Below are 24,403 nucleotides of genomic sequence, written 5' to 3'. Positions count from 1 at the left end.
CTTTCTAATATCACTGTTATAAAAAAATCTTCCATTTAATAATATCATTGAAATTCAATAACAATAATATTTGCGTAACCCGTTATTGATTAATTTATTAAGTATTTCCACATTTTGTCTTTGTAAATAAATATAATTCAGATAAAGTGATGTATGAAATTAATATAACCTAAACACTGTAGTGAAGCCTTTTACTCCGTATATATATATATATATATATATATATATATATATATATATATCTAAGCGATCCGCCAAATTGACTTGAATTTGACAGTTACTCCTTCCCCGACGTAGACGCACACTAAGAACGGATTTAACGCAAATCCCATCCAAAATACGTTTTTCTTTTTAACTATACATGTGCGCAGCCGGGACGATTGGATAGTTAATATATATATACATATATTTTAATATTTATATATTAATATTTTTATTATATATACATATACACGAATTATCAGCAGAAAAAATAAGTCGGTGACTCTAATTGAATTGTGATTATGAAATGATGATAAGGATTTCACTGAAGCTATCGGTATGGAATATTTTTCTAATATAATACTTTATTTAAAATAAGTAGGCTGATGATAAGCTGTCACTGCCCATAGTTAAAGGCATCACCAGCCTTGGGAACTAAAATGTTATGATGATGCTTGTAGTTGTAGTTACACTGACTGACTCACTAGTAGTAATGTTTAGCGGTAGAAAACGTGACGAGTGTGTGGTACCTACTCGGACGAACTTGCACGAAGCCCCACCAGGCTCATTCGTGGCGTATTAAAATATTATCGTAAAGATATTTTGTGACTCTAAATTCATACAAAGCGTAACAAACGCAAATAATCCGCGATCCGAAGCAACGTAATGGCGCTTTTGAAAACACTTGATGTTTATTAAAATCACAAAACCTTCGCAGGACGTTTTATGTACGGACGGTGTTCTACTGAAGCATGCACGTTGCTATACTATAGTTGGAGATACAGCAGTATTTTCCAAAGTTCTAAGTTCCGTGAACCAAAAAAAAAATACATAGAGTTCCAATACATCACAATCATTATCAAAGTTTTAGCGGAGCCCCATTTGTTTAATAGAATACAATTTTGTTAAATCAAAACACTTATATAGAATAGATATGCAACTGAAGTATGTAATGGTTACCTGAATGTTTGAGTTCATTTCTAATAACAATATGAATTATAAATATATTTTTTCTATTCAAGTAGGTATAAACAATTTTGTATACTCATTTTACAAGTCATATATATAGCATATATTTCACCGAACAGTACGTGCAACAAACCCAGTCGTTATTAATAATATGTATATTTAATAAAATTTTGGTTCAAAATATATGATGACAAAAATAAACTACATCGATTTGGCTGTCATCTTGTGTTAAAAGGAATATAAAATATATTATCGCTCAGTCGCTGGAGCGCGCACAGTGGGTCCGGTCGGATGTTATTAATTAGTGCAGGGCGGGTTGCGGTCGCCTGCCCGAGTGAAGTGGGACACATTTTTTTAATTACCTCCCACCCCGTGGGGCGTGGGGTGGACCCACTCCCACGTACGGGGCAGCATATGTCGCGGATTAAAGTTGCCCGATGCAAGTTGAATTTGTATGCTCTCTCCGTTGATATGCTTTTTGACATTTTTTAACGTTCAATATATGCTACTGGGTATATACTGTTGTGTACGATTTTATATAAAGACTTTATTTGAAGTAAATATCAAGACGTTATTTTTTATTGTTATCATGTTACTTAAATCATAATTTCCCGTCAACGCAATGATTAAGTTAAATTATAAATCGAATTATCAAATAATATTATCAACGCATTTATGTAAAACAGAATTTGACGTCGCATACAAAAAATACTTTCAAAGACAAAGTACTTTAAAGTGTAGCAACTAAAAACCACAAAATCTAAATTATATTATATACTTATAATACAGACATAATTTGCTTTCAATGGCATGTTCTATGATGATGATGATAAAAGATCTTAAATCAACCTTCGTTCGCACAATTATTATTACAATGTATAAATGCAAACAATTATTAACTGTAATAGAATTAAACCAATCTTAAAATATTTCCGTAAATTTCAATCTCAATGATCTTATGAAATTAAATTACAAATGGTAAAGGAAGAAATAGGCGGAATTATTTTGCATTCATTAAATTCATCTCCACTTTACAGATCGAAAGCTTCCTGTATTTACTCGCTCCGGCTGTACATATATACAAACTTTTCTTTCTCGAATAGCCACAGAAATAGCTCACACAAACGTATTGTCCGCGCTTCTCGGGCTTTTTCTACTATTTTAGCTTAGGTAGTACCTACATATTTTTATTTTGAGACAGCATCACAATCTTCATTGTGGGATTACTGAACCGATTTTTTGAATTAGACTCAAACGATGTCTTCTGGTGGTTTTTTTATAGTAATAGGATATTTTAGTGTATTTATAAGAAATCGGATTGTTGACAGAAATAGTGAATATAAGAAAATTTCTGATTATATTGTTTATACAATAACAATAATGATTATTATTTTTCAATATATTTTTCAATATATTTTTATAATATATTTGTTTGTTTATAAATTTATCTACTTTGTATATTATTTTTTGGGAAAGCAAAAATGAAACTTAACAGCCTATAAATTACCCACTGCTGGGTAAAGGCCTCTCCTTTTCGAGGATAGATTTTTTGTTATTATACTTATAATATGAAAACCATTACAACTCTTAAGTACCCGTACAAAATTGGAGCAATATATTAATATGTAGTTAAAATACCTGACGTAACGATCGTTGGCGGTTTCACTATAACGCAAATGACTATTATTAATTAAAGTAATTAAAACTTAGTAACGAAATTTAATTCGTGTACAAAACAGTTTGTAATACAAAAACGAAGCAATGAATAGTAACAATCTAACAATAGTAGAAAGAAGATTAAAAATACAAACAAAAATATATTTATCAAAGATTTCGACCGAAATAACTTTAATTAAATGAAAGGTTTAATTATTTTAAGTTATTTTTTAAGAAATCTGCGACAGGCTTACGTACTAAAATGAAGTAATGTCCGTTTACAAAATTTCATAATGTGAAAAAGTTTTATTTTGTTCGCTTGCCACTAAACATTACGTGTATAAAAACCAATACATACTTAATCCAAGACTATAGTCTATAGAGTGCCTTTGAATCCTGTCATTAATTTAATTGGACGTTAACATATTATATGAATATTACAAAAGATGGGCTAAAGCCATTTACTACCAGACAACCTTAGATAGTGCAGGAAAAACATTTGTATGTGTGTAAAAAAATGTTTTTACAAAAAATCAGTGCCCTCATACTCATACATAAAAATACATATGCATACATATATACGGAAATTTATAGGTAAATATACGATATAATCGATACGATAACTTGTACCTGCGTAAATACTAAAAAACTTGTACTCGTAAGTGTAAATTGCTTGAATACGATTCTACAGTTTTCATCTTAAATGTCATTTGTATTTAACAGTAAGATCTGTGTTTAAACCGGGTCCTAATGTGCAGTCGTAATGGGGTGTCTGATTGTGCGCGATAAATATTTTAATGAAATCACCCTCAAGCCCGCACCGCTTTATCTCCAAGGGATGAACCCTACGGGATACCGACACTGTTCCGTACAGCGGGGCGATTTAAATATGGCGCCCCGTGGAAAATTCGAATTTGTTTCAGAGGTTCGGCGTCCGATATTATAATTTTCAAATATTAGTTAATAGTTAGTAACCGATGTGTTATACAGTGATTAGAGACGGTGCCGCCAGATTTTAAAACTCTTTTTATGTCTATATCAGTAACCCGCATTAGAGATGTGGTGGAATAAACTCCAAATCTACGCCTCTAAAGCAGAGAAGGCCATACCCAGCAGTGGAACTTACGGGCAATTTACTTACTGTATGATATAATGTGGTCTTACTACACAAATAATATGATTATACCCAGATATAAAAATGTTACAGAGCTATGAACAAAACATGGTTATTAATATTATTCTATACTTAATTATCTGTGGCTTTGCTCTCGTGCAGTTTTTTTTTTGAATAAGAATCACCTCTCTACTTGAATGAATAACATTAAAACGTATACGTAAGAAGAATTATCCGACAAACATTTTTACATTCACAATGCTAATAATAATTAGTTGAAATATTGTCAGTCGCTTAGCACTACTAGTACTGTCTTGATACCGTCACTGATTGAGAAGTTAGTTCTGAAACAGCCGAGAAGAGGGGCCAGCGTGATTCCTCAGGAGTGGACAACGTTATGGTGTCTTCTACGATAATGCACATCGACGTAGTTTATCGGAATTACAAAACGATTACAAAATATTTACAATTTGCGACGTAGACATGCCTTACAGTAACAATAACAGAAAAAGCCCGTGAATTTTCCACTGCTGGGCTAAGGCCTACTCTCCCTATTTGAGGAGAAGGTATGGAGCTTAATCCACAACACTGCTCTAATGCGGGTTGGTGCAATACACGTGTGGCAGAATTTCAGTGAATTTAGACACATGCAAGTTTCCTCATGATATTTTCCTTCACCGTAAAGCACGAGATGAATTATAATCACAAATTAAGCACATGAAAACTCATGGAAGCTTGCCTGGGTTTGAACCTACGATCATCGGTTAAGATTCACGTGTTCTTACCACTGGGCCATCTCCGCCGTGCCTTATTATAATACAACGTCATCTATCAATTTTAAGAGGCTACTTTATGATCACAGGTTGCTTGTTAAAAGTGCGCCGTATATTGTGGTAAAAGACGAGCTCGTAATTGTTCTATATTGACACGTGACGAGGTGCATACATCCTGCGACAATTAATTAAGCGCAACACATGGCGGGGATGTCGGGGCGGACACGTGGACTGGATAAGTTCGCTCATTTGTTAATTATTATTAATTGGATACTCGACGATTAATTATTTAAAATGTTTGCTACAATGTGATTATTATTTCGCATCAAGTATAAAGTTATATAAGTACCAGTCAAGACTTGCTACAGGGAATTTCTTAACAGAAATACTCAATACCTTTTTATTGGCCCGGGGTTTGAACTTAGGACCTCGAAATCTACATCCTTCTAAGCAAGCATCTAGATCACTGGGACAGTCCAATGGTACATTATAAAGATTCAAGCGCTGATCTATAAGGTCCGTGTTTGTATATATTTCAATATTCGTGTATCGTCTCACTGCTCAATTAATACCCAAGTGAGGTATTAAGATATTATAATCGAATCAATAGTGATAACAATAATCGTTTGTACGAGGACCGCTTATTGGCCGCAGCGGCTGTTCCATCGCTACATTACAATACACCATAATATTGTTTTCACAGCGTTTATATGTATAAAAAACAAATGACTATTTAATTAAACTTTTACAGAATACAAACACGATACATTGGTCGAATATTTTATTGTTGCCGTTATACATACCTACCATCTTGGATTTAATTTACAAAGCCAACGAAGACAAAGCTATCGACAAGCCAAATTGACAAAATATGACAAGCGGCTTAGAAGCTAGACACGGGAACAGATGAACAAAAACAATTATACACACAGACAGTTAAAATCAATGTGTAATGTTGTTAATACTCATATTAATGACATTTATTGCATTACTTATTACGACAACATCCAGATGTTAAGCTAAGCTATATGAAACTAAACTGAAGTTGTTTTTTTTTTTTTTTTATATCGCCGGGAGGGCAAATGACTCTACTCCACCTGATGGTAAGTGGTAGTAGAGTCCAAACGCGACGACGGCCAGTACAGACGGGAAAAACGTTCTGCACTAGCCGCCTTCGCCTTGCCGGCCCGCAAAAAAAGTTATAAAAGTTACGTCTATACTAATATTATAAATGCGAATGTAACTGTCTGTCTGTTGCGCTTTCATGGCTAAACGAGTGAACCGATTTTTAATGAAGTTTGGTATGTAGAAGCTTCAACCACAAAGAATGAAGGAAGGGCATTGGAGCGACGCCGCGGGCTAAACTAGTATTATATAAATTTTAAAAAGGATCAGCTGAAGTGTCACAATGCTATGCAAATATTTATAATAAGAATAAGGTTTGCAGCTTATTCCACGATACTCCACCAGACACATGTGGGATTCCTTACGATGTTTCCCTTCAGCGCCGAGCACGAGATGAATTATAAAGACAAATTAACCACATGGGACAAATATTTCAGTTGATTTACTTTTCAGAAATAAAAGAATAAAATGATTTTATTTTATAACATCTGTTATTGTATAATTTTATCGTAACGTAACTCAATAGCATTTATGCGCAATGTATCACTAGCTTTACCTAAGGAACTGGGAAATCACTTAATATCACCCAACAACGCGTTCGCACATAATTATTTTTTTAATGAGTAAAAACATTTCGCGTCAAAAATGGCTTAAGTTACAATTTAATGTTCATACGTACATAAAAACGCAAGTATAAAAAAATAATATTTTTTCATATTTATGTTTATGTTGAGAATTTAAATTTAAATATATTTTTAAGTTTCCTAAACTAAAAAATACTTTTGCGTGACTTTCATACTTTAAAGGTCCACTGCTGTACAAAGCCTTCCCCTAATCAGCACAATCTCCTCTGAATTCAGTGGTTTTCGTTATCTTCTTATTTAGGTAGTCCAGACCTGGTCCAGGATCTTTCCTGTACACCTTGTTCCGAGTCTCCATTCAAAGACTTTTCGTTATATTATATAATGATAATATAAATAGCAGAGCCACTACGGAATTACTTCCCGGTAGAATCTACACTCCGAACAGGTGTTCCGAATTCTACCCTTCCTGAATAAAGAATATTTTGATTTGTTTTTTCACTAATTGTGTGACATTATGAGTCAATATCAATAATCGTAATTAGGTCAACGAATATCAATAGATGAATATATCAATAAATCTGCTACGAATATGTATTCATTATTACAACGTAACACAGATCGCGCGAGAAAGACGAACAGATTCACGTAGTCGACGAGGAAACACGCGTTCACGAAATCTGCGCTACATCATGTATAAATAAATCCTCCCCTAAGCCCCCTCCCACCCGGCGAGGGTGAAGGCTTCGCGGTCTCAAGGATCCCGACTTGTTTGCAGTAATCGTAAAGGGTTGTTCTGTATAAAGTTGGTGCAAACAAAAGGTTTTAATTGTCCCGCCGTGTCCCGCGGTTTCCTCGGCGAATAAACTTTGTCACGGTAAGTTTATTGTTTGGATAATAAAATGAAGTTAGGCAGTTTGCGAGATGTGATAAAATTGTATTGATATGAGTTTGTAACTTCGCGCCGAACATTGATATCTATACAATATACATGTATTGCAATGTATATTTGTTAACACAATTTATACGTATTGCTGAATAATTATAAAAATTTTAATAAAACAAATTATTTATCAGTATTTTTTACAATTCAGTTGAAATATGTATTATTGTATAAAAATAAAATAAAACATACTGAGATAAAATAATTGTTATATTATTACGAATAAATGTTGATTTTATCGCTAAGAAAACGATCTATTCTAGACAATCTTTGTATAGAGGAGATGAAATTGTATAACGACGATGTGAACAAATGATCATATAAATGAGTTAAACCAAATAAACAACATATATACATATGTGTACCAATATAACAGTATGGCAGTTGAAGTGCTAAAGCGCCATCTAGTGGCGACAAAGTGGACAGCAAAACAGCCTTATCCATGAAAAATAAAATACATGTGCCAACTTTGGTGGGATGGGCCAAACGCGGTGATCAGACAACCGGTGTCGAAGTCTATTAATCAAACACATATACTAATATTCATACTAAAATATAGAGATTAATAACAATAAACGACAGTTAAATTAAAAATAATAATGAATCTACTTAAACAATTAATTCTCTTTACTGTGGATGTTCTTAAGGGCTTATTTATTTTGCATGTAATGTATTTTTTCTACAAATATAAGCTAGCAAAACTTATGTAAATGAAAGGCAAAAAATATCAATCCAACCGTACATGATATACATACGAGCAGCCCCTCGCCTCCCTGTATGTACACACGTTATCGTCTGAGCCTTCCCGTTGGCTCCTCGTTAGACCTACAAATTGCTCTCTCTCCCCCGGGAGCCGGGCACAGATTTACCCGGGATAATTGTCCCTGTAGAATCGTCCCGGTTATAATTGTTATTGGCCGCATTAGAGACAACGTTTGTGAGCTCGTCAAGATAGGCTTCGCGCTCGAGGGCTTGAGTATGTGTCGAATGTTGGTTGATTCGACTCAATTTAAGATATTGTTTTATTTCGTTTTTTATAATTATAAACATTTAATTTAATTAAAATTTTAATTACGTACATTACTAATCGACTACCTATTCAATATTCTCAAACGAAATCTCCTTTGAACCAGTGATATAAGTCTATACTAATAAATAAAAAGCCGTTTTTTTTTGCAATGCCAAACTGAATAAACTAAATCAAAATATAATATAAAATTTATACCAAAAGATAGGGAGCGATACAAAAAAAGGTTTTATTAAATTTATTTAATTTAAGGAAGACATTTATATTGTGAAACTTTAAACACTACAATTTAATTTAGATTTTTTCCGCTTATCAAAATTTTATACATAAAAAACATCAAAACCACATATAAGAAACTAATACATATGTAAATAGTACAGCTATTGTTTATATATGAAATGTACACACCCTATTTTTCATTTCTCTGCCATAGGGTTGCCTGGAAGAGATCGCAGTGTTAGAGCAAAGCCGCCTTCAATATAACTTCGTTGTTTGTATCCTGTGTTCAGTTTCATTGGTGTACAATACATATTATTTCAAAATGTGTTCCATCTCTAAAGTCAGATTAAATTTATTGAAACATACATATGTTGATATTTTCTAAAATAGTATATAAATGTCGAACATATAAACACTACACGTATGATGCATTAAAATGAAACGCACTGGAATCGTCGGGAGTGATTAACGGACGATTTTAATCCATATAGTATTACGTTAAGGTTTGAAGTCAACTAGATCCAATTGTGTGCGGGCTTGGCCGTTAGCTGTCAAATTAATTACGACCATAAGTTAAGTGTCACAGAGTTGGTATTCGGTTGAGTGAATAGCTCGGGAGACCGAATCGATGATGGCGTAGAGCGTCATATGTACGGAATGAATTAAATTCTGATGGTACATAAACGAGTTTTATAATTATATTCGACTGTTCTGTATGTTTTTAAATTCTTTTTATTGTTAATTAATTGTTTCTTAATCGCTTCATCAAGTTTTATGATAACTACGTACGTATGCTAGTTAGATTTGAGCTGTTGATTGTATATAAATATATGTTATTGTAATTTGTTGTAGGACGACAGACAAGCGAATGAATGTCCTGATGGTAGATCCCCATTGCTTATAAACAATGCCACTGTAAGAAGCATAACCCATAAGATTTTCACTTAGTCCTGTCATTACACTGGCTTACTCAGAACTACGTCACGTAACGCTACGTCAGAATATAGCAATACAATAATTATAATAAGATGGGTAGGCTCCTATTTATACCATATACCTTGTATGAGTATTTGAGTCTTTAAATATATTTTACAAATATATCTATATATAATAGAAAAAAATACCCAAGTTTAGATAAATACTATGTCCTGACATACGTTATTTTGTAGTATAAATATAAAAATACTTATAAAGTATGAATTATTGTTTGTGAGTTACGCGTAGAGACACGCTATTTAACTTGTCTAAGAAAGCAATTCTGTTATCACATAAAACATATAAATCGTCTACAATAACTCGTAAGGCGGCGATACAGAGCGTCTGTCCGTACGTTCCGCATAAACAAACTACCTCTGCGGAAAGTTACATTAATATTAATGCAGCATCCGATTAACCCTGTCTTGAATAAGATTAATATTTATCACAACGAATAAATCAATCGCGGAGGTTGAATGCTAAAGAAAATTAACTAAAGTGTTCAGTGAAAACATTTTTCGTTTTATTCAGAGGAATGTTCTCGAAGCTTCAACGGCTTGCTGCAGGTAGCTATATCTGATATTCTGTTAGTTATGAGTGCGCTTGTTTCGGTTTTAATAGTAAGTCAATTGTTAAATTAGTAGAGTTATTTCTTGGTGGTAGCCGGTAGTGTTTTGTCATCATCACATCAAACAGCCATACTTAGTATTGTTATGTTTCGATTTTAATAATGAGTGAGCCAATGTAAATACAGGCACCAGGTACATAGCATCTGAGTTCCCAAGATTGGTAGTCCATAGACGATATAAGGGATGGTTAATGTTTACGGGCGGTGATAACCACTTACTATCAAGTGGCCCATTGTTCGGTCCGTCTACTTATTTTATAAAAAAAAGTTCAATACTGATAGAGTAGTGTCGTAACTCGTAGTATAACTAATATTATAATCTTGTGACTAAGTGGACATTAGTTGGTTGTTGTGTGGTTTTATTTAAATTCATACACTGTATTACGCATTATATACAGATAGACGAAAAGGCAGTTCAGTTATTCTGTGTTAATTATTATGTGTGTTGTTATTAAGATGTTATTATCAAGAAGTCAAATACCAAGTATTTTAAATCTATTCTTTTCCAACGCTTTGACGTGGGAAATATTGGAAAGTGCCTTCGTGTGTTGGACTGTAGGTGTATTGCATAGGCAAATACTCTACCCTCTATATTGTGTATTATATATAACGATATGAACAATAAATGTTGATTCATATTTGAACTTCATAATATTTCGCGACAACAATGGAGCCTGTGTCATTGTAACAAATAAAAACACGATAAAACCGTTCCGAGTCCTGAGGGCGAACAAAAAGCGTATCACATTCAATTGTTATATATTTCATCGCGTATAAATGTTTTGATGAAGCGACCGCGCGGGAGGACTCCCCCGGGAGGAGCTGGGTAGGAGGGATGAAATGAAAATAATGATAAAAACGTCGACACCGCTGAGGGAATGAGTGAACGAAACAACTAACTATGCACATAACGAAGTCTTTGTTTTCGTTATTATTTCAATGTTATAATCGTTCGTTAGTATATAAGAATATTATACCTATATATGGGCTGTAGAATGATGACCACGAACAAAATATATTTCGAACCAAATTGTTAAAGATTGTTCGTGTGCTTGTTAAGGTAGCGGCCTGTGAATGTCCCACTGCTGGGCTAAGGCCTCCTCCCCTTTTTGAGGAGAAGGTGTAAGTACTTATTGATAGTTATTGAAAATACAAGATATCACAGATAACGATTTAATAAATCTTGTAATAATCGCCACTCGCTTTCCGACTTAACAATCCATTAGTGTAACAAGTGTTATACATGTATTTAATAAAAAAAAACAAATTTGTGGTCATTAAATCGATGTTTTTTGCACACATTTATACAATATGTATATTAATATGAATGAACATAGGTGTGGTGTATATTTTTTATTATTTCGCGAAATGATTTCGCGAAATAATCAAAGACCTTATTCCATTTATTCATTGTGATTAAAGGTTTTGAAGATCTGTGTACAGCTCGATTCGAGTGTGTATTAGTTATTTACGTACACAATTAGGTGTATATATTTTGGAATTATAAGACATAGTAGATAGTGATTTATACTAAAGTTTCTTTTTATTCACTCGTGTATAGAATTGAATATTGATTAAATACCAATATTTATTATCACTTTTCTCACAAATATTAATATATATATATATAATATTTGAGCTAATGTAAGTACAGTATATATATATGTTAATATATGTGAGAAAAGTGATAATAAATATATATATATATATATATATATATATATATATATATATATATATATATATATTTATATATATATATATTTATATATAGGAATATAAGCTCAAGCATTATATATATATATATATATATATAATGCTTGAGCTATATTATTCCTCGTCTCATTAATCAGTTGCCCCCGATTTGTCGGGCACGATAACGTACCCGGTAACGTACCAAGCATTATTTTATTCAGTTTTCCATATACTTCATACTAACTTTATTGTGAGGTCAAACCTATATGCGTTGAAGTCAAACGGTTGTGTTTTTTTCAATGTATCAATAATACATTAGTTTATAAAAATTAGATTTAAATAAATTGATCTTTAGGATTATATATATCTTTATGATAAAATGGTACTTGGCGTTTATTCGTTTAAGACGTGTTGAAAATAATATTTCTTATTTTAGTGAGCAATGGTGCGCTCAGCGCATGTGCAGCACAAGCTGGTGGAATGGACAAAGATGGCAAAAAGAAGCACACGCGACCAACATTCAGCGGACAGCAGATTTTCGCGCTGGAGAAGACCTTCGAACAGACCAAGTACCTGGCGGGGCCGGAGCGCGCCAAGCTGGCCTACGCGCTGGGCATGACCGAGTCACAAGTTAAGGTATGTCAGCTGATATGTCCCCAACATTGCACTTAATTTTGCGAGAATATTTTATATGTTAGTTGATGTATTTTATCCGGAAGGAGTTCGTTTTGATTTTAAACTTCATTAGCAAATTTTAATTCGCCACATGTAGGTTTGGTCTCATCCGCAAATTAAGCACATGAATTTTCAGTTATGCTTGCCCGGTTTTGAACTCATCGGTTAACCTACTCGATCTATGAGTAATGATAATTATACACGGTTTCTTTGTATATCATTTTCTCTTGGTGGAAGTTAAAATAATTACGCCTTTTATTAATTCCCGGTAGATAAAACACGTGACTCTAAACAGTTGAATGTTAGTGGGTTAGATCAAAAGCAAGCAATATTGAGTAATAAGGTACTCAGTTTGAGTTTATTATTTATCTTGTGTTGGGCGGAGAAGGAAACAAAACATCGTAAGGTAACCCGCATTGGAGCATCCGGTATGGAGCAACGTCCTCCTTAATTGTTATCTGTTATTATTTGTGTAATCAATTGTTCATTAATCTTGCGTAATTTCCGAGATCAAGGAATAAGCTGAAAACCAGTGCTGTGTCACGACTTAGATACTCTAAGCTGGCTCCTATTACTACAATATTATACGTGAAATTTAAATGGTCATTATTTGTTTAGGTCTCTAGTGTGTGTCAATAAAAAAGTTTCTTTAGCCTCTGCTATTAATGTGGTTATATTTTTGCATTACTCATGTTAATATATCGAACACTAGATTACAGTTATGATATACTTAATCCCTTCATTGTTAAATGCAATTAGTTTTAATATTCGAATAACATGAAACACAATAAAGTATAAAGATTAAATAACGGCCACTCTAATAGGGTAACACCTCCGTACGGCCTTCACCCCACATATCCGAACTAAGCACGCATATGGCGATATCGTTCCACGCTATTCTATATCAAAAGTTGAGAGAGGTAAGGGTGAAAGTCATTTGATGTGTTTTGTTAAACAATAACCAATGTAGTCCGTTCGTAATCGGATTACAGAGATTGAAAAGTCAATCACTTAGTCGCGGCGCAATCAAACGTTTCGCTCTATTGCTGGGGATTAGCTAGTGACATGTGGACCCGCGGCCTCGCCTCTCGTTTACAGATACGAATGTCTGTTGTTATTGATACGGCACGCTTTTAATATCCGCACTACGTGTATCAATTCATATCACTTTTATTAAAATGCATCTCTTTTAATTTTAACTTAAAACTGTAACTGTTTTTTTATTGTTTGCTTGTATATATATTTCGTGAGTTACTAAATATGTACCACCTGTTAACCTATTGTTATATAGTTATAACATAATTTGTAAATATATACGTAAATTAATGTAAATATGTATTAAAAAAAGTTATTTGTATCAATCAAAGCATGTACCTAATATGAATCGATATATTTAAAAAGATATAAAAAAGGAGTAACAGCCTGTAAATCTCAAACTGGTGTGCAAGGCTTTCTGTCTGGCTTCGTCTGAGGAGAACACAACACAAAACAGAAATTATTAACGCTTTAAAGTTTAAAGTTAGTGGTGCCAGGGCTTGAACTCGAGATCATCGGTTATGATTCACGTATTCTAACCGCTGGTGTAATATATGTTTACTATTACTAAACTACACTTACAAAATTTTCGGGCTGATTTATCTACCTGACTTTACACATAGTGACATATTGCTTAACAGATAACAAATAATAAATATGGCTACAAAAACAGATATCTCGATAAATGAACATAAACAATTAATAATCTGTGAACGTTCAGCTGGGGTTTGTCTCTGATTACGGAAAGCAATCAAAGCGTAATCCACGCCACACTCCATTGCGGTTTTTTACGACGTTTCCTTTAAACTAAGAACATAAATTGTTTGAAGGCGTCGAACTATTTCTATTTGATATTTAAATATTTACAATACATATTTAAAGGTTAAAGAGCTTTTTTGTTTGTGTATTTAAACGCGCTTATTTCAGGATGTACAAGTCCGATTTGAAAAAAAATTGCATTTGTCAGTTTTTTTATTGAGAAATGACATAAACTGTATAACGTCACGCTACGACTCACGGAGACGGAACAGTAAGGCTTATCGCGAACGAAACCGCGCGGAGAGTATTATGCCCTAAATAATTGTATAAAATTTAAATTCGGATTACGTAAAACATCATAAAATATACCAATAACAATCAAAAATAATTGGAAGTGGTGAAAAAATGTACTATTTGATTTTAAACTAATTAGGGCGACGCTTTCCCTCGGATAACGATCGCTAAACGCCGGCGACATTAGCTAGAGCATTAGGGATTATTATGAACGCTGAACATAATCGCAACGAAAACACGATCTATTCGTCCAGTATACATTGCTAGCGGGACTACGATGTACAGACTCAATACTTTGTCCAGCGAGTAATGGATGTGCGGGCGATTGTTTCTGACTCTTTGTTGGATTTAGTGAAGCAATAAAGGGGTCGACTGCTCGCTGAGTTGCGGTCACGCGCGCTTTGCGATACGTTGGGACTATTATTGAAATGTCCGCTGTTTGTGTATCGTTTAAATTCTATTTACGTTTTATCCGATGCATTGGAAGAGATGAATTTGTATTTCCAGTTTTTTACGGTTTTTCTTACGATTGAAGTAAAAGTCAGGTAACAAACGTGTGATAATGGTTAACGTCTCCTCTCCTATTTAGTACAATGTGTGAAGCTTTGTATATGACGTTGTTCCAACGGGATGGTGGATACGGATGTGGGAAGTTTTCATCCGACAAGCGCAGGTTTTTATCATCCCAATCATGAGATGGGAAACATTGTAATTGTAAATTCAGTGATGTTTTTCCGGATTTATGATTATTCTTTAGAATGTTTCGAATTTCTATAAACTAAATATTCTAAAGAATATATAAAAACTTTACAAATTATTGGGCGACTTTACGACAAACTTGATGCAAATTACCGTTTATTACGCGACAAAATGTTCAGACCCTTAAAAGAATCAATGAATTCAATTGGGAAAGTTATCATTCATGTCTGCGTATTCGTTTAAGACTTCGTCTATCATAAATTACACGGCGATGACGCTCACCCTTCGCTCCCTCGAAGCGAACGCATCGCGTAGTTAGCGTTTAATTCCGAGGGGCAAATCATGTTAACTAAGTAGAAAGCTCCATTTAGGGCTGATGTAGGGCTAACAGATATCTCTACCCTACTGTGCTCTAAAGTTTTATATATTTATCGTGAGTATAAACTAATTGTTAACTAGAATCTAAATTCGATAAAATTTATCAAATTAACACGTAAATTTTGTAGTTAATAAATGAACTCAAAAAAGTAGATTATAACTATAAATTCCAAAAAACTATCTTAAGGGGAGCGGACATTTATTGGCTGTTACTTTACTTTTCGTATAAATATATCAATATACGACCGTCCAGAAATACTAATCCGTTTTATAAAACATTAAACTTTCGACTCGATACAATGGATATAATTCAATATTTATCACCGAATGTGTAGCAGGACGTAATGTAGGACGCAACGCGATGAACCGAAAGTAACGCGATTAATGTACGAAGTGCAAACGCCGATATTGACGGCTTGCGATTTTTGTTACGTCATTTCGCATTATGTTATGTTTTTGTAACGCATTCGAGAAACGGCACGTTGTGTTGTTTGTGTGTTTGTTTGTAAACATTAACTTGCAATTACATATTATAGTCAAATGATACAAAATACATATGATATTTGAATATTTCAAGTGCGCTTAGAATGCCTCAGATTTGGCCTTTGGAATATTGGGTGTAGACAAAAATTATCAATCTTTAGCCGAGAAGGCCATTATTGGAAAGTTGGGAAAGATCATAATTAATAACCATTATTGTAAATAAAAATTATGATCTTTGAGATGAAAAAAACGTACGACTGAACTTACGCCAGTTCTTTGCAAGTTTGGATATGTAGTCCTGAGTTTATTTTTGACAATCATTAAGCAACTGTTATGCTTCTATAGCGAATACAATTCACATACAATTTTGACTTTGAAAATAACATCTTAATTCCTTTTATCGGCATAAAAGCTATAAGCTAATTACACTAACAGCCACACATTGAATCCCGTGCAGACGAATGATCTATAATACTTTGTAACGCTAAATACGCACAATACGACCTCTTAGTTGCCAATTGAGCTCAAAAGCCAATCCACATCGGTGCATTCGCCCTGCAAACTGCCAATCACATCCGAACAACATAAAATAAACTCTACCCTATTGTAATAAGGTTCAAATGAGGTGCATACATTAGTACTTTCATTTCCCCTATATGGTGTCATAGCTCATTTGGCATTCGATAGAATTAATCCATAGGGAAGATTAACAGAGGGCCAGTCGCGTGTTTACACATGTGGCGCTCAGCCGGTGCACGGCGTAATGCAATCAATTGTTTCACTCCGATGTTTATTCTCTTTGGAATATTAGAATATTTGGGGCGTAAACAAGTTTGAACAGCGAGTAATGTGCATTAAACTAATGATACGGAAATTATGGATTATAACAACTCGAATGTGTCGTAGAATCTTTTTTATATATTATCGTATTTACTGGCGAGCTGGCTTTGTGTAAGGCCATTTGGTTAGGTTCTACTTATCAGACATTCTACCGCCAAACAGCAACATTTAGTATTGTTTGTGTTCCGGTTTGATGGACGAACCAGTGTAGCTACAGGCACAAGGGACGTAACAACGTAGTTCCCAAAGTTGGTGGCGCTTTGACGACGAGAGTAATGGTAAATATTTCTTACTACATCCGTTTGCCATTATATTTTAAATAATTCACTGAAATTCAGTCACATGTGAGCACACCAACAAGGATAAGCTCGAAACCTCTTAAAAGGGAGAGGGGGCCCAGCTGTGGGACTTTCATAGGCTGTTTTTACTTTTACTTTACATCTATTCATACATCGTTTGTAAAAATTGAATTATTAATTATAACGTTGGATAAAATTTAATATTCGGACTTCATATGCAGGACAAAATAACATAGAAATAAGTTTTTAATAATAATAAAAGCTATAAGCTGACACTGACCCCGTGTCAGCTATTGCGTTTAGTATCGTTCTGTGTAAAAAACTAGAATCACTATGATCATAGACCATTTCGAATGGTCATGGCAAAGCACAGTCGTAAAGCTCGAAATGATTAATATGATTAACGTACAATAATAAAAATCTTGAGTACTACTACATTATTAATGACACGCTCGTCTCTAACGTGAACTATTCTACTAAAGATTTGATTGATTTGTAGAGCAAAGATCATAATTGTTTCTTCCTTCGATCATTAGATAATCTATATATATCAAATACTTAAAGATGATCCTATTGTGTCATGTCATAAAAACGAACGAACACCGTGGGAACCGTGCAACGCGGGCCCACGACTAATTCTAGGTAGATTTAGAGCTGTAATAAAAGCAATGTACAACGATTTGCATTTTGAGCAGTTACGAGAGAAATGTCTGAATACTAGTAAATCAGTCGGTTGTAAAGTTTTAAAGGCCGGTGCGACGCATGCTATGTCCACAATGGTTTATGGAATTTATATTAATTAGACATGGGATGTTGTTTAGAAATGTTGGCAAGCTAGTCTGGCAGATAGAGCCGTGTTTGTAATTAGAGCTATATTTATTATCACCGCGACAAGCTTAGTGAAGCTTCGAGTTTAAATTACACTGCATTGATGGATTTTCCAATTGATTTTCACTAGAATTATTCATAAATGTAAAAATCAAGTAAATAGAAAAAACAAACACATAATTATATATATTATATAGCTCATAATTAAAATATACATTATCCGGTTAGGTTCTTACGAGCACTCTTTAGTTGTCATTTTACAAGATTAAATTAAATTAAAATATATGTAACAATCAGAATTAATAATTTGATTGAAGCGAGTGACTTCTTTAATTACAGATACAATTATGCTTTGACAATATTAATGTTAACTAATATAGGTACTGTTCGAACGCCAATGTCTTATAGATTGAAACTTACTATAAAGTAACATATTATATATGATATTATATTAATATTTTCAGGTTATTGAACAATACTCCGGGCTCCCATCCCATTATTTATTTTTTCATCTTATAATGAACAAGTTTTATATATCCATATGAATACATCATAAAATTAAGTTTCATAAAAATCGAGTCAACAGTTTTTTTACATAATGTTGTTGTCATTATTAGCAATCAACCAAATAAATAAAATTTTTCAACGGAACCGAAACAAAGAATAGAAAGTACATCAAAATAATCATTTCATGCAAATCTATCTTCTTGCAATAAACGGAATCTAAATAGCAAACTAGAAATCAAAACGGGGACGATCTCACATATTTTAAAGTGCGTTTGCATCCCCTTTAGTAAGACAAACGATAGTTTAAACCCGTGTAGATCACAGATAGGGGGCATATTAAATTATAATGATGGATCGCTATGATTCAATACTAATGTGTTTTCACAAAACACTTTATGAATGCTTAATCGTGTAACGGTTTGATGGCTGTTTTTAATTTTATCTTAAACGAGATATAATTTGCTTTGCATTTTTATTCTGATTTGCTTTCTGTTTGATCGATTGCGCTATTAAATTGTTTAGTTTTAACATTTTGTATACAGCCGTCTGGCGTGTAGCGTGTAGCGTGTAGCGTGTAGCGTGTAGCGTGTAGCGTGTAGCGTGTAGCGTGTAGCGTGTAGCGTGTAGCGTGTAGCGTGTAGCGTGTAGCGTGTAGCGTGTAGCGTTGTGATTTTTTTTTATATTTTATAATGACTTTAATTTTTTTATTTTATTGTAATAATTAATTTTAAAAGTACAACGTCGGAGATTATTTAATTTTTTACTTTGTCTCATATATTTATTTTTATTTATTACTCTGTGGTCAAAACATTATAGACGAACGAAGTATAACGATTCATTAAAAATCTTCACGTAAACAATTACGGAAAGTCGAAATACGAATGTCATCATTTAAATTGGAAATACATTTGTTATTTTAAATCCATCGAACGAATTCATTTTAAAAAATATAAACAATTATTTAAAAATTGTAACTTACGTTCGTTTACATACTTTAAAATATAATGTACATCGCTGACAACATACATGAGTACAGCTTAAACATCACAAGTGCATAATATTTATAGTATTTATAGTATTTATAGTTTGTTGTATTTGTAGTATGCATAATATTTATAGTTTGTATATTTTTTTAAACTTATATGTAGTTTTGGTAATACCTTCAATTGTTAGAATGATGTGTTTTCCAACAGATTTGGTTCGACTACCCGATTGCTTTAACAGGCGCTCCGAGAAACATTCACTCATTAGTAAAGCCGATCTCAATCATCCGAACCGATACATTCAACGTCATTCACATAATACTAACTGACGCGCCTAAATTCACGCCTAAACCTATCCGACAGATTCATGCACCCTGTGTAATAAACACTAACTCGATACTATTTCAACTCTATTCCGTTCGAATAAGATTGCTTTCATAACAGCAATGTCGAGGCAATCAATCGATTGTGCCGATGACAGCCGAGAGCGAACGTTAATCGACGGTCATTAATCGAATGTATGAGTGAATGGTTCGGTCGCAAATGTATTTTTATAATGACTGTGAAATTAGTCAATGTTTTGGTATTCACAATGGTTACAAATAAATCTCTAGCGCCTTCATTTATAACGAGACTGTTGCGTCAATTAACGCGATGCGAGTTCACATTAGACGGTAGCTTAAAATATTATAAAACTTAAAAGCTTACAATATATTTCGTTTAAAAATAAAAATTATTAGCAGCAAATGAATTGATACAGAAATTCATATGATAAGCGTCTAGTTACATAATTTCTTCATATAGACGTGCGAAGCATCATTTCCAGAACTTTGTCTTCTTAAATTTTGAAAACGTTGATAATTCTATCTAAAACTTGGAACCTGGAAGTAAGTCAATCGTAATAATAGTAATAGAAAGTAAAATTATTTAATGAATTTTATATGAGCTTAATTTAGAAACGTTGATTACTAGAGACGTTCATCTTATAATTATAATCACAATAGCACCGCCATAGTAGTACATATGGAGTATATATACACATCGTACACAGGAAAGTAAAAGCCTCAGTACGGGTATGTGTCAACACGTGTAGCTGAATTTCATCAGACATAAGTAGGCTTTATTATATCTTTATAATCTTGATCCAAGCGCGATATGCATAAAATTATATTTGATGAATTATGAAATTATAAGGGTGAAAAAGTACTGTGTTTCTTGTCGGTTCTTAATGGAATCTACATTTCAGTTGGATACTATAAACATAATAGTGTAAGCTACTGCTTTAATTTAATTCAATACTAACGATTTAAAAGTACTTTTACTACTTGAATAAAGTATTTTATTTATTTATTTTGATTGTGGTATGTTATTTTTATTTACCATTCGTTATATTATTTTTTTGACAATATCAGCAACACCGTGCCATACCATGAAACACTATGGTTAAAACGTTTTCAGAGTGCAGTTGAGTTTTGCTTAGAAGTATATGCTCCGGTTGTAATCATTCGCATTGATATAATTATCCGATAATCGGTTTTAACCGGTACGTATGTCGGTTGCACGTGTTATTTTTTTATTTCCGAATAAACAAAAAGGTTTTATATTTTATAAATATATATACATATGTTGGGAGATGTATTTTCATGAGACGTGCTTATTTCATTGTTCCTTTGCGACAGTGAACGTCAGTGGGCGTGAGGCGGGACGAGGAGCGCGGAGCCCTAATTGATTCTCGTGTTACTTCGGATGTAGAACTTTGTAATATGTCACTTGTTCCTAACACCTTATCTTTCGTTGGATATTATGTTGTTTATTGCTTTAATTAAAATATATGTTGTTATATGAAACAATAGTTATTTGTATATACTAATAGACTGTTAACACTATAATAAAATAGTATTTGCCCGTGACTTTACCCGCGTGTTACGGGTATTAGGTAAAGAAAGTAGCCTGTGGCCGTCCGTGGGTGTTCATGCTTGCTTCGTACAAAATTTTAACAAAATTGGTTCAATAGCTTAGCATTGGCAGCGTAACAGACAGACAATGTTAGTTAGTATAGATCTATCTAAGGATATATATCATATCGCAATTGCTTAATTTCACTTAAACTATATAAGGAACCGTTTCTTTTGTTCTCGCTTGAAAATGCCTTTTAACCACCCCACGGTATGTGCGGAGGGGAGAGGTATGTGTGCCAAATGCCTGTCTGTGGGTGGAAGTGACCACCTACTCAAGTATATAAATAAATGAAAATTAAATGACTAATATTTTCTCTTTTCATGGATGTTAGCGATGAAATCGATACCAAGTTTGGTGTTTATTGTTTTTAAATACACCGCTAGCTGTGAAACTCAAGTTGGTAAACCCTTAAGCCGCTGACGTCGTAACTGAGTGGTTTGATTTTGTGGAACTTATTTTTTTTCATCAAATGTTTGAAATATAATTAATATGTGGATTTTTTTCAACTCTGACTTATGATACCTCTGTACTTGAATGATTATTTAGTGCGCCGCCTACAGGTAGGTACATATTATAGCATCATACAAAAAGTTCATTATAAGCCTGTAAAAATAAGTAGGAAGTTTTTATCTAAGAGGCTAATCCTCTTATTAAACGCCTAACACTATGAATGAGCATGTAATTCATAGTGCTAATGTAAACCTATGGTTTGTTAATTTGATTGTTTTTTTTTAATTCATAACTAAATGTATATTTTTTTTAAACAAGCTAAGCTGTTTATACCAGGATGAAACCATTATTAAATATTTTTCAAATCGTAACATTTGATAATATATTACGGAATTTTGATAGATTAATAAAAAATCGCATGTGCGTAGGCGTGTCTGATGCGGCGGCGCGGGCGGCGTATTATTAACAACAACTGTGGTCACATTACCATCACAATGGCGGCCCTCGGTTGAGGTCTATTTGTCGTGTGACAGATGGCTTTCTGCAGTCATTGGAAAATATGCTGCACTAATCGCCATTTAATGATCGATTCCTTTATAAATAAACAATATCTAACACGTCATATTGATATTATATTTACTTAATTAAATAATCTATTGTGTTATTGTGGTAGATGCCTTTATTCTTAAGGGTCCAAAAAAAGGTTATTAAAAAAACCACAAAGCGTTTAAAATAATTAACAACTCTAAATCCAAGATTGTTAAAACTTGAAACTTTTAACAATTATTTTATTAATCTTGGATTTGGAGTTGTTAATTATATTAAACGCTTTGTGTTTTTTTTAATAAAAACAATCTGTTATTAACGATACTTAGAACATAATTAATCATTTAAATACGTTGGTTATTTATCAATATAATAAGCGATATAACTATTTACATTTAATAAAACTTGTCACACAGAAAGAATACGAATCCTCCAAAAGTCCGCGGGTATTCCTACTCGAAAACAATAAACGCGGAATCCGGGTACAAATCCTGCAATAATAAGGAGCGAGAGGAGTGTGATTGATACAACAACGAAATCCCCAGTCGACACCGCCATTTGCATTTTTATGGCGTCGCGTTCCCGCCCTCGCGCGGTAAGAACGATGTTCAGTTGAATGAATGAATGAATTGAATGATTATGTGCTTTAGCATAGACTGATCCAATTTCCTGAAAAGTTTTTTCTTTACAATGTAAATAATAATTAGACCGTTAAAGAATAATTGGTTCTTATATTTCAACTTTTAAAATTTAATAGCATTAACTTGTAATTATACATGTGTTAATAATATATACAATTGCCGAGATGGCCCAATGGTTACATTATGGCAATCTTAACCTTAGGTTGCAGGTACAAAGTCGGGCAAGCTCCACAGATTTTTCATATCTTAAGATTATATTATTATAATTAATCTTGCGCATATTCTTATAGAATAGAACCATTGAAGCAACGAGGTGGAATAAGCTCCAAGCTTTCTACTCAAAAAGCCTTAGCCCAACAGTGGGACATTTACAGATGTTACTTATAATTGAAACCTAATGTGAAACTCGTTCACATGTATATGTAAGCTTCAAATTTAAACTGCCGGAAAAAATAGTTGGTTTCAAATAAGCGGCCTTTATAGCCACAAGCAAAGAATAATTTACATTAAACCAAATTGAATGATATCACTTAACTATTCCACCTTTTAATAATATAAGGTAGTCAGCAGGCGTCGAAACAGCGACACCTTCATCCACACCACCATAATCCGAATAACACATTAGACGTTACAAGAATCGAAACATAATTTTTAATTAACTTTGTCAGCCGCCGAGTGACACTTCCTGCTTCGATGTATAAAATCGATTTTTAATCGACTTAGCATCGATACTATCGAATTGAGCCGCTTATTAAATCTACCGTTAAATTGTTTTAGGCCTCTACGATGATTTTGATGCGTGGGACAGAATTAATCTCATTTTGTATGTATAGGCTTCGAAGGTTACCGATTTACGATAGCGATTCTAAAACGCATCGGATCGTCATCATTCTAATGAGGTTAGATAATTTTATGTCATTAATTGTATGCATTTAAGTGTGAGAATAGGAAAATCTTTAATTAGAACAGGAAGGCAGACTACCCTATGCGCCACCTGTTGGTGTATGGTCAATTTAATAAATTGACTTTCGACACGGGATTTAAGTTGTTATGAGACTTTTGCCTGTAACTACACTGGCTTACTTCAGTATCAAACTCAAACACAGCAAATTATTGATAAA

General features: G+C 33.4%; 1 protein-coding gene across 1 annotated transcript in view; it reads left to right on the top strand.

Annotated features, from left to right (window-relative positions):
• Positions 1 to 24,403, top strand: part of LOC126776628 (homeobox protein Nkx-6.2-like) — a 50,432-nt gene that overhangs the window by 7,606 nt on the left and 18,423 nt on the right. Inside the window, exons 2-3 of the mRNA XM_050499279.1 lie at positions 3,317 to 3,331; positions 12,343 to 12,542. Coding sequence (XP_050355236.1) covers positions 3,317 to 3,331; positions 12,343 to 12,542 — 215 coding nt within the window. The remainder of the gene's footprint in view (positions 1 to 3,316; positions 3,332 to 12,342; positions 12,543 to 24,403) is intronic.

This window comes from Nymphalis io, chromosome 20 (genome assembly GCF_905147045.1).
Source record: "Nymphalis io chromosome 20, ilAglIoxx1.1, whole genome shotgun sequence".
NCBI lineage: Eukaryota > Metazoa > Arthropoda > Insecta > Lepidoptera > Nymphalidae > Nymphalis > Nymphalis io.
This window is presented reverse-complemented; position numbering and strand designations above follow the sequence as displayed.